Genomic DNA, 18,666 nt, shown 5'->3' on the forward strand with positions numbered 1-18,666 from the left:
CAGATCTAAACTAATACCAAAATACCTAACGACCATTTGTCAAAGAGTCATCTGGACTTGAAACGTCAGCTCTTTTTTCTCCTCACAGATGCTGCCAGACTTGCTGAGATTTTCCAGCATTTTCTCTTTTGGTTGCAGATTCCAGCATCTGCAGTAATTTGCTTTTATCCAGTGTCTAACCTAATACCTTCTCTTTCCTATTAATAAACTAGAATGATGTATTGATAATTTCTGACAAAGGGTCATCCAGACTCGAAACATTGGCTCTATTCTCCCTCCACAGATGACTTCAGACCTGCTGAGATTTTCCAGCATTTTCTGTTTTTGTTTCAGATTCCAGCATCTGCAGTATTTTGCTTTTAAACTAGAATGTTTCCTGGTCTATTTCTAGCCATCAAAACATTACCAATAGCTATGAATTGGAATTAAAAACAAGACCATGATTTTCTTGTCTTATGTATACACATCCTTTATGATTACAGGAAGGAAAGTCTTAGGGAAGTGCATTTTAATCTAATGACTCCCAGTTTTAATAAAAGGAAATTACACTCCCAAACCTCAGTTATTATATTCATTCTCAGGATGTGGTGTCATTGGCAAAACAGGCACTTATTGCCTGACCATAGGCATCTTGAAAAGCTGGTGATCTTCCTGAATCACTGAGCCTAAAATACTTTAAATATTAATCTTTCTGCTCACATGCGGACTCCCTAGCAGTATTCGCTCACTGCTAGGCACTTTAGTGACATTAACTTAAACATCTAATTCTGCACGTCTTACACTTTAGTAGATATGTTCTCTCTCAATGTCTGCATATCAGTGACTATGTATTTATCACTGTCATCTCAGAACCCATGAACCAGAATGGAAGCAAGTCATCCTCGATCCTGAGAATCATAGAATCCTGACAGTGCAGAAGGAGACTGTTCGGCCCATTGACAAAAATCATACCCAGGCCCTATCCCCGTAATCCCACATGTTTACCCTGCTAATGATCCCTCTAACACTAAGGGGCAATTTAACATAGCCAATCAACCTAACCCACACATCTTTGGACTATGGGAGGAAACCAGAGCAACCAGAGGAAACCCACACAGACATGAGAGAATGCATAAATTCCACATAGACAGTTACCCGAGGCTGAAATGGAATCCGCGTCCCTGGCGCTGTGAGGCAGCAGTGCTAATCATTGTGCCACTGTGTAGCCCTGGGAGACTGCCTAAAAAGATTAATCACTGGCTGAAAGTCTCTCCACAACTCTCTTTCTTGCTTTTTCTCTCTTAATGTGTCTGTTTCTCTCTCCTAATCCCCCTTTGCTTGCCATGTCAGAGACTCTCTCTTTACGTCTGAAACCCTCATCCATGCCTTGGTTACCCAATGACTTGGCTATTCCAATGCACACCTTGCTGGCATCCCACATTCTATCTTCTGTAAACCTGAGATCACCAAAACTCTGCTGACTGTATCCTTGCTCACACCATGCCCTGGTTCATCCATCATTTCTGTGCTTGCTGACCGAGATTAGTTCCCGGTTAAGCAACTTCCCCATTTTAAAATTCTCACCAGCGTTTTCAAATCCTGACCTCGACCATCCCTATCTCTGTGATCTCAAACCAGCAATGCTCCAAAACCCCGGAGCTCATCCAATTCTGGTACATGAATGATCCCAGAATTTAACAGGCTCTCCTTTAGAACGCTCTTTAAAACCTCTCTCTTTGACTGAGCTTTTGGCCATTTGCCCTAAAATCATCTTACACAGTTTGGTGTCAACACTCATGTGGTGTGTATGGAGATGTTTTATTGCATTAAATTCGATATATAAATATAAATTGTGATTGATATTTTAGTGTTTCAGATTCTGTACCTGAAAGGCTCCATCTACATGGTGGTAAATTTCAACTGAAGTGGGGGCTTAGATAGATTGGTTACCTGTTAAACAAACTACTGTATTCTCTTCTCTATTGAAATTAATTGAAATTAAAGGCAATATGTATAATGGGCTGCTTATATGCTCGATCTGTTTTGAGGCCCTACAGAAGTTATCCCCATGTGTCTGAATTCTTTCCCTTTACTTGTGTCTAATCATTTGTTTTCTTTATAAGCCTGACCAAATTCTCCCTCCATGTATTTGAACACCCTCTTTCTCTCATTTGTTTTTATTTATTCCTGGATGTGGGTGTCATTGACAAGGTCCAGATTTTACTGCCTATCATGGTCCTTGAGATTATTGTGGCGAACCACCCACTTTAACCACTGCAATCCATCTAGTGTAAGTATACCCACAGTGCTGTTACTTGGGGATTTTTACGATTTTGGCTCACTGATGAAGAAGAGACGGCGATACATTTCCAAGTTAGGATGGTGAATGACTTGGAGGGGAATCTGCATATGATGGTGTTTCCATGCATCTGATGCCCTTGTTCATCTAGATAGCAGCTTCAGGTTTGGAAGGTGCTGCTAAAGAAACATTACCATTTTGCTGCAGTGCATCTTGTAGAAGATACACTCTGCATTCACAATGCACCAGTGATGGAGAGAGTGAATATTTAAAGTCAATGACAGGGTATCAATCAAATAGATTGCTTTATCCTGGAGCTTTCTGAGTGTGGTTAGAGCTGTGTTCAGCCACACAATTGAAAGTGATTCCATAACACTTCTGTCCTGTGCTTTGATGGTAGTGGAATGGCTTTGGAAGTCAGGAGGTGAGTTACTCACCACCATATACCCAGCCTCTGACTATGCTTCTAGCCACAGTAGCCAACAGGTCCAGTTAAGTTTCTGGTTCATGGTGACCCCCAAGAATGTGATGATGGGAATTCAGTGATGACAATCATGTTGGATGTCAAGGGAGATGGTTAAACTCTCAGTTGTTGAAGATGGCTATTACTTGACACTTGTGTGGTGCAAGTGTCACTTGCCACTTCACAATCCAAGCCTGAACATTTTCTAGGTCTTGCTAGAAATGAACACTGTGCAATCTTCAGCAAACATTCCCCATTTTTGACCTTATAATGGAGGGAAGAAATAGCTGAAGATAGCTGTGCTTAGTACAAAGCCTGAAGAATTCCTGTAACTATAGCCCAGGGCTGAATTGATTGGCCACCAACAACCACAACCATTTTCCTTTGTGTCAGCTATGACTTCAGCCAATGAAAAAACTCTCCCTTGATTCCCATTTACTTCAATTTTACTAGGACTCTTTGATGACACACTCAGTCAAGTGTTGCCCTGACCTTAAGGGCACTCACTCTCACCTCACCTTACCTCTTTTGTTCATGTTTGGACCAGAGTTGTAATGAGGTCTGGAGCAAAATGATCCTGGTAGAAACCAAATTAGGCATCGGCGAACAGGCAATTGGTGAGCAAATGCTACTTGGCAGCACTATTGATAAAACTTTCTAACACTGCTGAAGATAGACGGTCAGAACAGCCAAACTGGATTTGTCCTATTTGTTGACTGGACAATTTTCCACTTTGTTGGGTAGCTAGCAACAACTTGGCTAGGGATGTGGCTAGTTCTGGAACACAAAGGTTACAGCAGTTCACCCAAAATGTTGTCTGGGTCTGTTGCCTTTGCTCCATTCAGTCCGCCCAACCATTTCTTGAGGAAGTTCAGGGCAATGGGGAGAGAGCAGGGCAGTTGTTTATTTTAAAATTGCTGCAGCAAAGAGTTAGTATGACTAGGTGTGCTGAAGGACCTCCTTCTGCAAGTATGATTCTCTATCAACAATTGTTATGAATGGAAAAAATGCACTCAGGGCTGACAGAAATGGCGTGGCCAAAGAGTTTGGAATCATGGAAGCCTGCTGATCTTAATTGTTGGGGCTTATTTAAATAAAGGATCCCCAAGCCACACACAAGGAAGATTCATCATCTGGCTGGCAGTGGGAGCAGAAATTTGGAGATAGGATTCCATAGTCATCAGCAATTGGAGGATTCCTGCACTGATTGGGGACCAGGCAGGTAGTGGGGGGTGGAGGGGGGGGGGGGGGCAGTATTAGCTTCTTATTCCATCTCATTCAGATGAGATGTTTCCTGCATTGTTGACAGAAGTAAGGTACTGAGTATGAAATTAAGGTGAAAAGTTTAGAGGCTCTAGGAAATGTGTTCTCTAAGCTATGTGACAGTGCTGTAACCCCAAATTTCCCAGTTAAGTTATGCATAAGGAGGGGACATGAGAAGTCCTTGGCGGGTCGGATCAAGGAAAACCCCAAGGCTTTTTACTCTTATGTGAGGAATAAAAGAATGACCAGGGTGAGGTTAGGGCCAGTCAAGGACAGTAGTGGGAACTTGTGTATGGAGTCAGTAGAGATAGGCGAGGTGATGAATGAATACTTTTCTTCAGTGTTCACCAAGGAGAGGGGCCACGTTTTTGAGGAAGAGAAGGTGTTACAGGCTAATAGGCTGGAGGAAATAGATGTTCGGAGGGAGGATGTACTGGAAGTTTTGAATAAACTGAAGGTCGATAAGTCCCCTGGGCCTGATGAAATATATCCTAGGATTCTTTGGGAGGCAAGGGATGAGATTGCAGAGCCTTTGGCTTTGACCTTTGGGTCCTCACTGTCCACGGGGATGGTGCCAGAGGACTGGAGAGTGACGAATGTTGTTCCTCTGTTTAAGAAAGGGAATAGAAATGACCCTGGTAATTATAGACCGGTTAGTCTTACTTCGGTGGTTGGTAAATTGATGGAAAAGGTCCTTAGGGATGGGATTTACGACCATTTAGACAGATGCGGATTAATCCGAGATAGTCAGCACGGATTCGTGAAGGGCAAGTCGTGCCTCACAAATTTGATTGAATTTTTTGAGGAGGTAACTAAGTGTGTTGATGAAGGTAGGGCAGTTGATGTCATATACATGGATTTTAGTAAGGCGTTTGATAAGGTCCCCCATGGTCGGCTTATGATGAAAGTAAGGAGGTGTGGGATAGAGGGAAAGTTGGCCGATTGGATAGGTAACTGGCTATCTGATTGAAGACAGAGGTTGGTGGTGGATGGAAAATTTTCGGACTGGAGGCAGGTTGCTAGCGGAGTGCCACAGGGATCAGTGCTTGGTCCTCTGCTCTTTGTGATTTTTATTAATGACTTAGAGGAGGGGGCTGAAGGGTGGATCAGTAAATTTGCTGATGACACCAAGATTGGTGGAGTAGTGGTTGAGGTGGAGGGCTGTTGTAGGCTGCAAAGAGACAAAGATAGGATGCAAAGCTGGGCTGAAAAATGGCAAATGGAGTTTAACCCTGATAAATGTGAGGTGATTCATTTTGGTAGGACTAATTTAAATGTGGATTACAGGGTCAAAGGTAGGGTTCTGAAGACTGTGGAGGAACAGAGAGATCTTGGGGTCCATATCCACAGATCTCTAAAGGTTGCCACTCAAGTGGATACAGCTGTGAAGAAGGCCTATAGTGTGTTAGCTTTTATTAACAGGGGGTTGGAGTTTAAGAGCCGTGGGGTTATGCTGCAACTGTACAGGACCTTGGTGAGACCACATTTGGAATATTGTGTGCAGTTCTGGGTCACCTCACTATAAGAAGGATGTGGAAGCGCTGGAAAGAGTGCAGAGGAGATTTACCAGGATGCTGCCTGGTTTGGAGGGTAGGTCTTATGAGGAAAGGTTGAGGGAGCTAGGGCTGTTCTCTCTGGAGCGGAGGAGGCTGAGGGGAGACTTAATAGAGGTTTATAAAATGATGAAGGGGATAGATAGAGTGAATGTTCAAAGACTATTTCCTCGGGTGGATGGAGCTATTACAAGGGGGCATAACTATAGGGTTCATGGTGGGAGATATAGGAAGGATATCAGAGGTAGGTTCTTTACGCAGAGAGTGGTTGGGGTGTGGAATGGACTGCCTGCAGCGATAGTGGAGTCAGCCACGTTAGGAACATTTAAGCGGTTATTGGATAGGCACATGGAGCACACCAGGATGATAGGGAGTGGGATAGCTTGATCTTGGTTTCAGATAAAGCTCGGCACAACATCGTGGGCCGAAGGGCCTGTTCTGTGCTGTACTGTTCTATGTTCTATAAGTTGACCCCTTTAAATTACCATGCCTGCACAGTCACACAAGGAAATTTAATAGGGCTGCGCGCTTAAATAAATCACTGCAAACCCCAAAATAAGTTAGAGGGAACATTGACTCTGGGCACAATCTTCCAATTCTCCTCAGATATGAAGGATTACAAATCTTATACCCCTGTTGGAAAAAGGGAAAGGGTTTACCCGGCAATTATAGGCCAATCAGCTTAACTTTGATGGTGTTGAAACATTTAAAAGACATTAATCTGGGACAAAATAAGCACTTGGATACTCCATGTTTGTCTTTCTCCAATCAGGTTTCCACCCTGTCACGGCACTGAAATGGCCATCATCAAAGTTTTAAATTACACCCTATATGACTTTGTAAGTTGTCCCTCCTTATCCTTCTTCACTTGTCTAGAATTTGACATATTTGACTTTACTGCCCTCCTTCAATGCCTCTCGTCCATGATCTAGCTTAGTGTGACTAACCCACCAGGTTTTATTCTTATCTGTCCAGTCCTTGCCACAGTACCACCTGCAATGGTTGATTTTCCCATTCCCACACTGTTAACTCTGGAGACCCTGGGGCCCTCTTATTCACCACCTACTTGCCAATCCTTGGTGACATCATCCTAAAACATGACAGGTTCCACATGAATGCTGACAACACCCAGATCCACCTCAGCACCACACTCTCAATCCCTTCCCGGTCTCTGATCAATGAGGTTCCTTGTCTGACATCCAATTCAAAATAAAAACAATCTCTAACTACAAAATGGAAGACCAAAGCCATTGTCTTTGGTCCCTGCTACAAAATTAATTCACCAGTTTCATCCCTCTCTCTGCCCATTGTCTAAGGCTAAAATAGACTATTTGCAACATTGTATTCAGTTACTGGTCATGAGCTCTGGGCACACATTGGCTTGATCACCAAAATTATCCACCTTCACCACCATAACATGTCCCATCTCCACCTCTGTCTCAGTTCATCTGTTGCTGAGACCCTCATCCATACCTTGCTACCTCTCAACTTGATTATTGCAATGCTTTCTCGCTGTCCTACTTTTCACCCTCCATAACCCTTGCTCATTTTCAACTTTACTGTCTGTATCCTAACTCACATCAAGTTCTGTTCATCCATCACAGCTGTGCTCACTGACCTATATTGGTTCCTGCCTCAATTTTAAGACTTTTATTCTCATTTTCAAATCTCTCAATGGCCCTCATTATTCCTGTAACCTACTCCAATTCTACAACCCTCTGAGATCTCTGTCTTTTTCTATTTCCGGCATCTTGCACATCACTGATTTTAATCACTCCACCATTGGTGGTCATGTTGTCAGCTGTCTATGGCCTAAGCTGTGAAATTCCGTCCCTAAACCTTATCACCCTCCAGCTCTCTCCTTTTTAAAAAAATGCTCTTTAAAAGTCTTAATGTAACTTGTATCAAATTTTATTTGATAATGCACTTGTGAAACACCTTGAGATGTTTCTTCTCAACCTTTCTCCTTGCCTGAGGTGTGGTAATCTTCAGGTTAAATCACTACCATGGTCTATGGTCATCTGGGACTATGACAACTTTACCTATTTTCACAACTGGTTTTTCCTTGCCCTTTTCCATAACTACTCCAAATCTAGTGATACTGTGATCATTCTTCCAGTGAAATATGCTCCATTTGCCCCTGTTCATTCCCAAGAATTAGATCCAGCATGGCTTCTTTCTTCCTTGGGTTCTGATCAATAAAGTTCTCTTCTGCACATTTCAGGAATTTATCCACCTCTTTACCCTATACATTGCTATTTTCAAAGTCTATATTTGGATAAATGAAGTCCCCTCTTTTCACTACTTGCAGCTTTCTGCAATTTGCCTGGAAATTTGTTTCCCTATCTCCTTTCCACTATTTTGCAGTCAAGCGCATACACTAAGTAGAGAAGTAGCTCCTCTGTTGTTCCTTAATTCTAATCAAATGATTTTATCTTTTAATGTTCAACTACATCATCATTTTATAGCACTGTAGCAATGTATTTTAATTAATATAGCCACCCTCCCCTCCTAGCTTTTATTCTGCTCTCTATTTGCTGAATACATCGCAACCAGGACTATTAATTGCCCCATTTAAACCAAGTCTCTGTTATTACCGCTGTATCATAATTGCTTGTTGATATTTGTGCCCACAGCTTGCCAATCTTATTTACCATGTTCTGGACATTTAAGGTGCATGTGCTCTAAACTCATCTTAATCTGCCTCACATTTCCCCCAGTCTAATCAGACATAGTATTCAAATGGAAAAACGTGCATTGATTAGGAAGAACCAGCATGGATTTCTAAAAGGGGAAATTGTGTTCAACTAACTTGCCGGAGTTTTTTGAGGATCTAATAGAGAGGATCGATGGGATAATGCTGTTGAGGTAATACTTGGACTTTCAGAAAGCATTTGATACAGTGCCACATAACATACTTGTGAGATAAATTACAGCTTGTGGAATAAAAGGGACAATAGCAACATGGATACAAATTCGGCTGAATAATAGGAAGCAGAGAGTAACGGTCAATGGATATTTTGCAGGCAGGAGGAAGGTTTGTGGTGGTGTTTCCCGGAGGCCATTAGTGGGACCCTTGCTTTTCCTGATATATATTAATGATCTAGATCTTGATGTCCAAGGGATAATTTTAAAGTTTGCAAATGATACAAAACTTGGAAGTATTGTAAACTATGGTGAGGACAGTGTAGAACTTCAAAAGGACATAGACAAGTTGGTAGGGTGGGCAGATAGGTGGCAGATGAAGTTCAATACTGAGAAGTGAGAGGTGATGCATTTTGGTAGGAACAACATGGAGAGACAAAATAAAATAAGGGATAAAATTCTAAAAGGAGTGCAGGAGCAGAGAGACCAAGGTGTATATTTACATAGATCATTGAAGATGGCAGGACAGGTGGAGAGAGCAGTCAATTAAAGCATATTGTATTAATAGGGGCATAGAGTACAAGAGCAAGGAGGTTATGCTGAAGTTATACAATACACTAGTTAGACATCAGCTGGAACATTGTGTCCAGTTCTGAGCGCCACATTATAGGAAGGACATACACACTGGAGAGAGTGCAGAAGAGGTTTGCAAGAATGCTTCCAGGGATGAGAAACTTCAGTTATGAGGATAGATTGGAGAGGTTGGGGCTGTTCTCCATGGAGAGATGAAGGCTCAGAGGAGATTTGATAGAGATGTTCAAAATCATGAGGGGACTGGACAGAGTAGATAGTGAGAAACTCTTCCTGCTCATAAAAGGATCAATAATGAAAGGGCACCATTTAAGATGATTTGCAGAAGAAACAAATGCGATGTGAGAAAAAACTTTTGCACACAATGAGTGGTTCGGGTCTGAAATGCGCTGTCCGGAAATGTGGTGAAGGCAAGTTCAATTGAGGCATTCAAGAGAGTATTAAATGATTACTTGAACAGAAACACTAAGCAGGGGTATGAGGAAAAGGCAGAGGAACGGCATTAAGCTAAATGTTCATTTAGAGAGTCAGCGCAGTCATGATGCGCATTATGGCCTGCTTTTGCGCCTTAACAATTCTGTGATTATATACAACATAGAACAGTACAGCACAGGAACAGGCCCTTTGGCCCTCAATGTTGTGCCGAACATGCCGCCAAATTAAACTAATCCCTTCTGTCTACCCTTGGTCCATATCCCTCTTGCACATTCATTTGCTTATCTAAAAGCCCATTAAACACCCCTACCGTATTTGCCTGCACCACCACTCCTGGCAGCATGTTCCAGACACCTACCACTCTCTGTGTAAAACACTTGCCCCTCACATCTCCTTTGAATTTTCCCCCCTCTTACCTTAAGTGCATGCGCCCTAGTATTAGACATTTCAACTCTGGGAAAAAGATTCTGACTGTCAATCCTATCTATGCCTCTCATAATTTTATAGACTTCTATCAGGTCTCCCCTCAGCCTCCGTCACTCCAGAGAAAACAACCCTAGTTTGTCCAGCATCTCCTTATAGCTCGTACCGTCTAATCCAGGCAGCATCCTGGATTAAAACTCTTCTACACACTCTCCAAAGCCTCCACACCCTTCGGACCAGGATTGAATGCAATGCTCTAAGTGCAGCCTAACCAAAGTTTTATGAAGCTGCAACATGACATCCTGACTCTTGTATTCAATGCCCCAACCAAAAAAGGAAAGCATGCTATACGCCTTCTTGACCACCCTATCTACTTGTGTGGCCACTTTCAGGGAACTTTAGATCTGAACCCCAAGATTCCTCTGTATATCAATGACTTTCAGGGTCCTGCCATTAACTGTATACTTACCCTTAACATTTGATCTCCCAAAGTGCAGCACCTCACATTTGCCCGGATTAAACTCCACCTGCAATTTTGCCATCCACATCTGTAACTGATCTATATCCTGTTGCATCCTTTGACAACCTTCTACACTGTCCACAACTCCACCTATCTTTGTGTCGTCTGCAAACTTACTAACTCACCATCTACATTTTCATCCAAGTCATTTATATACATATATCACAAACAGCAAAGGTCCCAGTACGGATCCCTGCAGAACACCACTAGTCATGACCTCCAGCCAGAAAAACAGGTGTTGAGGTGGCAAGCGACAGGAAAGTCTGGGTCCCGCTTGCTAAGGGACCGAAGGTGTTCAACAAAGTAGTCACCCAGTCTGCGTTTGGTCTCTCCGATGTAGAGTAGACTGCATTGGGAGCAGTGATTGCAATAGACCAGATTGAAGGAGATGCATGTGAAACACTGTTTCATATGAAAAGTGCAATTAGGACCTGGGATGGTGAGCAGGGAGGAGGTAAAGGGGCAGGTGTTGAACCTTCTATGATTGCATGGGAAGGTGCCGTGGGCAGAGGGAGAGGTGTTGGGTGTGATGAACGAGTGAACCAAGGTGTCCCAGAGGGAACGGTCCATGAGGAAGGCTGATAGGGGGAGTGGGGAAAGATGTTTTGAGTAGTGGCATCATGCTGGAGTTGGTAGAAATGGAAGATGATGATCCTTTGAATCCAGAGACTGGTGGGGTGAAAAGTGAGGACAAGGGGGACCCTATCCTGGTTCTGGGAGGGAGGAGAGGGGGTGAGAGCAGTGGCCCATTCAAGTGCACTGGACACCCAAAGTCATCAATAAGATAAAAGGTTTTTTTTTATTCATTCATGGGTCAAGTGCATCGCTGGCTGGCCAGCATTTATTGCCCATACCTAGTTGCCCTTGAGAAGGTGGTTGTGAGCTGTCTTCTTGAATCGCTGCAATCCAGGTTGACCCACAATGCTGTTAGGGAGGGAATTCCAGGATTTTGACCCAGCGACTGCGAAGGAACGGCGATGTATTTCCAAGTCAGATGGTGAGTGGCTTGGAGAGGGATTTGCAGGTGGTGGTCTTCCCATTTATTTGCTGCCCTTGTCCTTCTAGTTGGAAGTGATCATGGGTTTGGAAGGTGCTGTCTCAGGATCTTTGGTGAATTGTTGCAGTGCATCTTGTAGATAGTGCACACTGCTGCTACTGAGCGTCGGTGGTGGAGGGATTGATGATGTGGTGCCAATCAAGCGGGATGCTTTGTCCTGGATGGTGTCAAGCTTCTTGAGTGTTGTTGGAGCTGCACCCATCCAGGCAAGTGGGGAGTATTCCATCACACTCCTAATTTGTGCCTTGTAGATGGTGGATAGGCTTTGGGAAGTAGTCCTAGCCTCTGACCTGCTCTTGTAACGTGTGTGTTTGAACAGTCAAAATGCACAACATTGCCCAATACAAAGAAGCCCACTTGGCTGGGACACCACCACACTCCCCTTCCCCCCACTCCCCCTCGCCACATATCATCCTGACTTGGAAATACATCATAGTTCCTTCATTGTCCGTGAGGAGGCAATGGCATAGTGGTATAGTCATTGGTATAGTAATCAAGAGACCCAGAGTAATACTCTGGGTACTTGGGTTCAAATCCCGTCATGGCAGGTCGTAGAATGTCAATTTAATAAACATCTGGAATTAAAAGTCTAATGGTGACCATGAAACCATTGACGATTGTCGTAAAAACCCATCTAGTTCATTAGTGTCCTTACCTAGTCTGGTCTACATGTGACTCCAGATCCACAGCAATGTGGACTTTTAACTGTTATAAGAAATAGCCGAGCAAGACACTCATCACATGGGCAATTGGGGTTGGAATAGAAATGCTGGCCTTCTCAAGGACAACTGGGGATGGTTAATCACTCCTGGATTTGCCTAGGTTTTCTGGAGCTTCTTCCCAATTGTTTTCTTAAATATTAGGCCCTCTTGCCTATATCAATCAAACCACTATTTCCCCCCTTGTTCCCCCACCATCCACTCCCATGCCCATAAAATGCCAATCCATGCCTCCTAATACCCTGCCTGTCAATGTATGTCCCTCACCCATCCTCAATGAATCTCATACCCTCCATGCCAATTCATGCCCCCACTCATCCCCTTGGGCCAGTATTGCCCCAAGCCAATTCATAACAGCTCATTAGCCCCCAATCTCCATTTTAACACACCTAATGTCCACCATGGGAAGACTTCAGGAGCCATGTTGAGATGAGATAAAATGAAGTTCTGAATGTCTAATACATTCTATATAAAGAAGCTTCCATTCATGAAAGCCCATTTAACGTTTTTAAATTTCCTCAAATATTGAATCCATCAAAACAAATAGACTTATGTACATAGCCCCAAATTAAAGACAGCTAATTCTTTAATAACCTCTTTGAACTGTCAATCAAGTTGTGAACTTAAAAGACCCCGGGCCTGATTTTACCATTTTGAGTCTAAGTGCTGAATCTGGGCGTCAAATAGATCCGAGCCTGGAATCCTCTTTCCAGCGCGCCCATACACTTTTTGCCGGCTCCGGTCCGATTCGCGCTGTGGGCTTAGCGCTGCCGGACCGATCGGAGCTCTGAACTGCGCATGCGCAGTTCGAAAAAAAATCCGAAGCAGCGCACCCGGGCAGGGAGAAAAAAGCAGAGAGAGCAGCTCTCTGACCCAGATCATCTGGGGGGTGGGGTGGGGGACGGGACGGGACACCCAGAACACCCTCGGGGGGGGGGGGGGGGGGGGGGGGGTGTGACGGGTCCATCTGGCTCACCAAGGCAGTTACAATACTGCGTTCAGCATCTACTCAACCATCTTGGATACAAAGGATAATGGCATTAGGGTTCTGCATGTAAGCCTTGCTTATGCCAAAACTTATATCCTTGGTGTTGGCAGCCATTCCTGATGTTACACTACTGATAGCACCAGGAAGATCGACCAGTACCATTCATTATCCTTTGTATCCAGGTGGTTCAGTAGATGCTGAAGGCAGTACTGTAACTGACTTGGTGAGCCAGATGGATCCACAAGGCAGAAGGACCATCTTTGTGTTGACCAAAGTGGATCTAGCTGAGGAACATACAGCTTATCTTGCTAACAGAAGGATGGTGGAGGGAGACCAGCGATCGAGGTAGGTTGGGGGTGTGCTCTGCCGAGGGGGGCCTGCCTCCCAGGGGGTCCAATCCCGGGGGTGGGGTCTGCCGGGGTGGTTAGCGGGGGGGGGGGGGGGGTCTCCGCGAAGGATGGTCGAGAAGGATGGTCATTTCACAAGGACAGAGAGGGCTTCGGAGGTTCCTCTGCAGAATAGAAATCCGTTTTGGACTTTTATTCTGCAGGTCGCTAAAAGCGTGGATCCGGAAGGGGCCAGAAGACGGTAAAGTGGGATTTGGCGGTAGGGTTGGGCGCGCAGTTCATTAAGTTGATTTAAATGCATTAGCATGCATTTAAATCATCGGGCCGCCCGATTCGGGCGCGGGCCGGACCCGTGCCCGAATCGGGTGTCGGTAAAGCCGCGATCTGCTCGGAATCGGGTGCAGATCGCGGTATAGGCCCGATGCCCAACTTTACCGCGATTCCGCGCCAAAAATCGGGGCCCCATTGTGGTTACGATAGTTTTTGGAAAGCAGCCTAGCATCAATAATGGTAAAGTGGCAGCACTTACGGTTATGTCAACAAGCACCTATTGAAATTACCAGAACAGTTGTTTTCACCTCTTAAGAGACATAGGCAGGTAGTTTTTAGCAAGGACTGGCCATTTCAATAATTTGACACTTCACCAGGCCTTAATCACCAGTCAAGAGCATATATGGCGTATCTACAGATTTGTCACTCCTACAGAGGGATAAAGCCCTTGTTCCAGCAAAAACAGGATCTATTTGAACTCAGCAGTACTGAGTTCAAGTTTCCCACATGTGGAATCACATCCCACCCCAGTTCCCCAACTGCAGCCCCCCCCAGACGAAAACAGGATCCATCAGAAATGCCAGCGAGATTTCTGGATCCAGGTGCCACCTGCCATTTTGGAAGGTCACTAGAGTCTCCATGGCTTTGCAAAAATCCAGGCCTTTGAAAGAGATATTCAATTAGTCCAACTCCCTTGCCCTTTCCTTATAACCTTGAAAATATTTCCTTTTCAGATATATATGCAATTCCTTTTAAAAAATTATTACTTAACTGCCCTCAACACCTTTTCAGGCAGTGATACCAGATAATGACAACTTGCTACATAAAAACATTTTTCATATCCCTCAGGGTCTTTTGTTAATTATCTTCAACCTAGGTCACCTCCTGCCGGTAGAAACTGTTTCACCCTCTGTATTCTATCAACATCCTTCATAATTTTCAACAGCTCTACTGAATTTCCCCTTGACCTTCTCTGCTTTGGGTGGCATGGTGACACAGTGGTTAGCACTGCTGCCTCACAGCACCAGGGACCCGGGTTCAATTCCAGCCTTGGGTCACTGTCTCTGTGGAGTTTGCACATCCTCCCCGTGTCTGCGGGGGTTTCCTCCGGGTGCACCAGTTTCCTCCCACAGTCCAAAGATGTGCGGGTTAAGGTTGATTGGCCATGCTAAATTGACCCTAGAGTCAGGGAGATTAGCAGGGTAAATATGTGGGGTTATGGGAATAGGACCTGGGTGGGATTGTGTTTGGTGCAGACTCGATGGGCTGAATAGCCTCCTTCTGCACTGTAGGGATTCCGTGATTCAATGCTTTAATGAGAACAATCTTAGTTTCTCTAGCCTTTCAACATAATCAAAGTCATTTCTGTTACCATTCTAGCAAAGTCCTTTGCATTCTCTAGAAGACCTTGGCATATCTTTCTCTCTGGTGCTCACACATATATGCACTCCCACAGACACGCCAAGTAATCAACTTTTTACACCCTCTATTCATGTCCTTTGTCTGAAACTGTAAAATAGTTTTAATCCATGGATTCATAAGCATGGAAATCATATGTATACCTCTTAAGTATATTTTCCTTTGGGGCCATTGGTGAATTGGCAGACAATGATTTTTATCTGATTTATCTACATTCAAATGAAAACAGCTAATCAATATATCGATTCACTTTATATAAAGAGATGATTCTTACCGATGGTTGGCTTTGTCGCATACGTTTACGAGCTGCTACTGCTTTCAGATTACGGCATATATCTTTGAAAGTTGAAGGCTGCAACCTATGTTGCAGACGTGGTGGCTCCTGTACTGGAGGGCACTGATACTGTGGAAGCTGATGGTGAACTGGATGCTGTGGATGCGGCGGCACAGGTGGCAATGGTTGTAGATCTTCCTGCTGCCATAAGAATGTCTTTTGGTCAGGTAGTTGCTGTTGGGATTGCGGCAACCATTGTGGCGATTGTTGCTGGAGTTGTGGCAACTGATGCGGCTTTTGTTGCTGGAGTTGTGGCAACTGATGTGTTGATTGTTGCTGGAGTTGTGGCAATTGATGTGTTGATTGTTGCTGGAGTTGTGGCAATTGATGTGTTGATTGTTGCTGGAGTTGTGGCAATTGATGTGTTGATTGTTGCTGGAGTTGTGGCAATTGATGTGTTGATTGTTGCTGGAGTTGTGGCAATTGATGTGTTGATTGTTGCTGGAGTTGTGGCAATTGATGTGTTGATTGTTGCTGAAGTTGTGGCACTTGATGTGCTGGTTGTTGCTGGAGTTGTGACATTTGATGTGGTGACTGTTGCTGGAGTTGTGGTAACTGATGTGGCGACTGTTGCGGGAGCAGTGTTAATTGATGTGGTGACTGTTGCTGGAGTTGTGTCAACTGGTTTGAATTCAATGAATGGTGCTCCACCACCAACTGTTGTTGACACTGGTTGTTATTTTGTGGTACCTCACAGAACTGTTCTTTGAGGTTTTTCTGCTGATACTGCTGGTTTGGTCGCTCTGAGTAATATTGTTGGCTATGATGCTGTTCCGGAATTTCATCACATTGTTCAACCTTAAGTTCTTGTTCTGAACACTTCTGCTGCATCTGTTGAGGCTCTGGACCCTGCTGATCTACTGGTTGTTGTTCTTCAGGATGTTGAATTTGATAATGTTGCTGAAGGTGTAGCTGCGTTGGTGGGTGTTGAGAATGATGTTGAGAATAGTGATGCTGAACCTTATTCTTTAAAGATTGTTGTTGGTGATCTGGTACTTCAGGTATCAGGTTGCCTGTTTCTTCTCCAATTTCTGATTGCAAGAGATGGAGTCTGTAGTACTGGACAAGATTTTCCAGAAAGGCAAATGTAGCCAAAGAAGGAACTTAAAAAATAAAACATAAGTTAATTGCATCAAAATCAGTGCCTATAAGTGAATAATTGATTAAAAACTGTCATTATTATGAAACAATATATTGAAAAGTAGACTGCTAACTTCCACAAGTGCTAATTATTACTTGTACGAAGAGTAGTTCTGCAATTAATTGTGCAGATAGACAGTATCTCTTTTGTTGGATCACATAGGCTGCATTTAAAAACAAAAAAAACTTCTCAAAAGATGAAAAAAGTAAACATTATCTAAGAGGATGTGAACTTCCTATTGTTTTTTGAGGGACAAATACAGCTTCTTCCTTCTCCTAAAACACACATCAAACTCTTAACCTTGGCAAAACATCGTTATTCAATGTTCATTTGCAGGTCATCTTTCTGGTGCACAATTCTTTCTAATCATATGGGAGTGGCCCAGTCTAAAACCAGGTTTCTACTTTGAATCTATTGACAGTACTAAGCATTTCTACCAGGCTTTTCCACTTAGAGTAAAGAAAAATACAATGCATTAATCATCTTAACAAATGGATTAATCTGCTAAATATAATGCCCAGAATATCTCCTGGACATAAAAAGTGCAACTAGTGTTTATTTTTCTTTTGCTAAAGGTAAAATGGGCCACCTAAAGGAATGTCAACCAGTGAAATAATTTTACAACCTTATTTGGAAAATAAAATCTATTTCCATATTTAAGTGCATGTCACCAGAAGGTCACACCACTGGCAAGAAGCAGCATGTCCTGGTCAAAGGAGGTTTATTTAAAATTTGCAGTAAAAAAATGAGTCAGTAGGACTTATCAACAAGATTAGATATTCTTGCTGTTATTAACAATCATAGAATCTCTAGGGTGCAGAAAATGGCCGTTTGGCCCTTTCAGCCTGCGTCAACAACAATCCCACCCAAGCCTTATCCCTGTAACCCCACGTATTTAACTTGCTAATTCCTTGACACTAAGGGACAATTTAGCATGGCCAATCCACCTAACCTGCACATCTCTGGACTGTGGGAGGAAACCAGAGCACGTGGAGGAAACCCACGCAGACAGGGGGAGAACATGCTAACTCCACACAGTCACCCGAGGCTGGGAACTGAACCCAGGTCCCTGGTGCTAACCACTGTGCCACCGTGCCACACACAAAATATTGGACGGGTTATGATCAGCTGCTTCCACTTCGTTGGGAAGAAAGTTCAAAAGTTCAAGACTTGGTCATTCATAATGCCACAACCAGACATATAATCCATAAGTAAGAATGTGCTTGAATTCTATGAAGAGGATAAAGCATTCAAGGCATATAGTTTTACGGTAATCCATTCCGCATAAAAATATATGGGGCAATATTTAATAGGGGTGACAGGGATCTCCCCACAGGCTGCAGAGCTGGCAAGAGCCCTGCATTGCCTCCTTTCGGGAAGGCGTGCAGTGTTATGTGCCTCTGGCCATGGCACGTCTTCCCTAGGATCAGAGAGCTGCTGGCTCATCAGAGCCCAGCAGCTGTCATTGCAGGCAGCGCTGTTGGGGGAATGGTGGTAGCTGCCAGCAATGCATCCAGTGCGAGGTCTGGGATCAACAAGGGGTCCAAGCCACAGGTGAGTGATGCGAGATGGGGGTTCACGCAGTGAGGGAAGTGGGGGAAGACGGTTGGCACAAGGGAAAGGGGTGGCTCTCAGCAGGGATGCTGCCTTTCCAATGCCAGGTCCCTCAATCAGCCACTGAGTGCCTCTGAATGAGGGAAACCTCGCCCCCCTGCCCCTGGAAACCCACAAACAAATCCAGAAGGATTTGCCTTTCAAGCTTCCCACTAGGGTGAATAGCAATGATGGGGCAATGAGGCCTTTAAGTGTGCAATTGGCAGTGGTGTGGGAAGGCTGTCCACAAGCTTTCTCATTATGGACTTAATCAGGGCCAAGACAGGAAGGTGGCGGGATTCCAATCTGCCACCCACCTGCTCGGTTAAATGCATCCCTGCCAGCAAACTCACCTCAGGGAAGGGCATTAAATTTCATCCATGGAATCACTATCTAATAATGAGAAA

The 18,666-nt window shown here is 44.1% G+C and overlaps 1 protein-coding gene across 5 annotated transcripts in view; it reads right to left on the reverse strand.

The window, feature by feature from the left end:
* The window catches only part of prdm11 (PR domain containing 11), a 176,216-nt gene that overhangs the window by 44,473 nt on the left and 113,077 nt on the right, over nucleotides 1-18,666 (reverse strand). For 2 of the 5 annotated variants that reach the window (XM_078220397.1, XM_078220396.1), the window contains exon 9: nucleotides 15,466-16,628. The exons of the other annotated variants lie outside the window; for them this stretch is intronic. In XM_078220397.1, coding sequence (XP_078076523.1) covers nucleotides 15,466-16,628 — 1,163 coding nt within the window. The remainder of the gene's footprint in view (nucleotides 1-15,465; nucleotides 16,629-18,666) is intronic. 5 annotated transcript variants of the gene reach the window in all.

Source organism: Mustelus asterias, chromosome 9 (assembly GCF_964213995.1).
Source record: "Mustelus asterias chromosome 9, sMusAst1.hap1.1, whole genome shotgun sequence".
Lineage (NCBI taxonomy): Eukaryota > Metazoa > Chordata > Chondrichthyes > Carcharhiniformes > Triakidae > Mustelus > Mustelus asterias.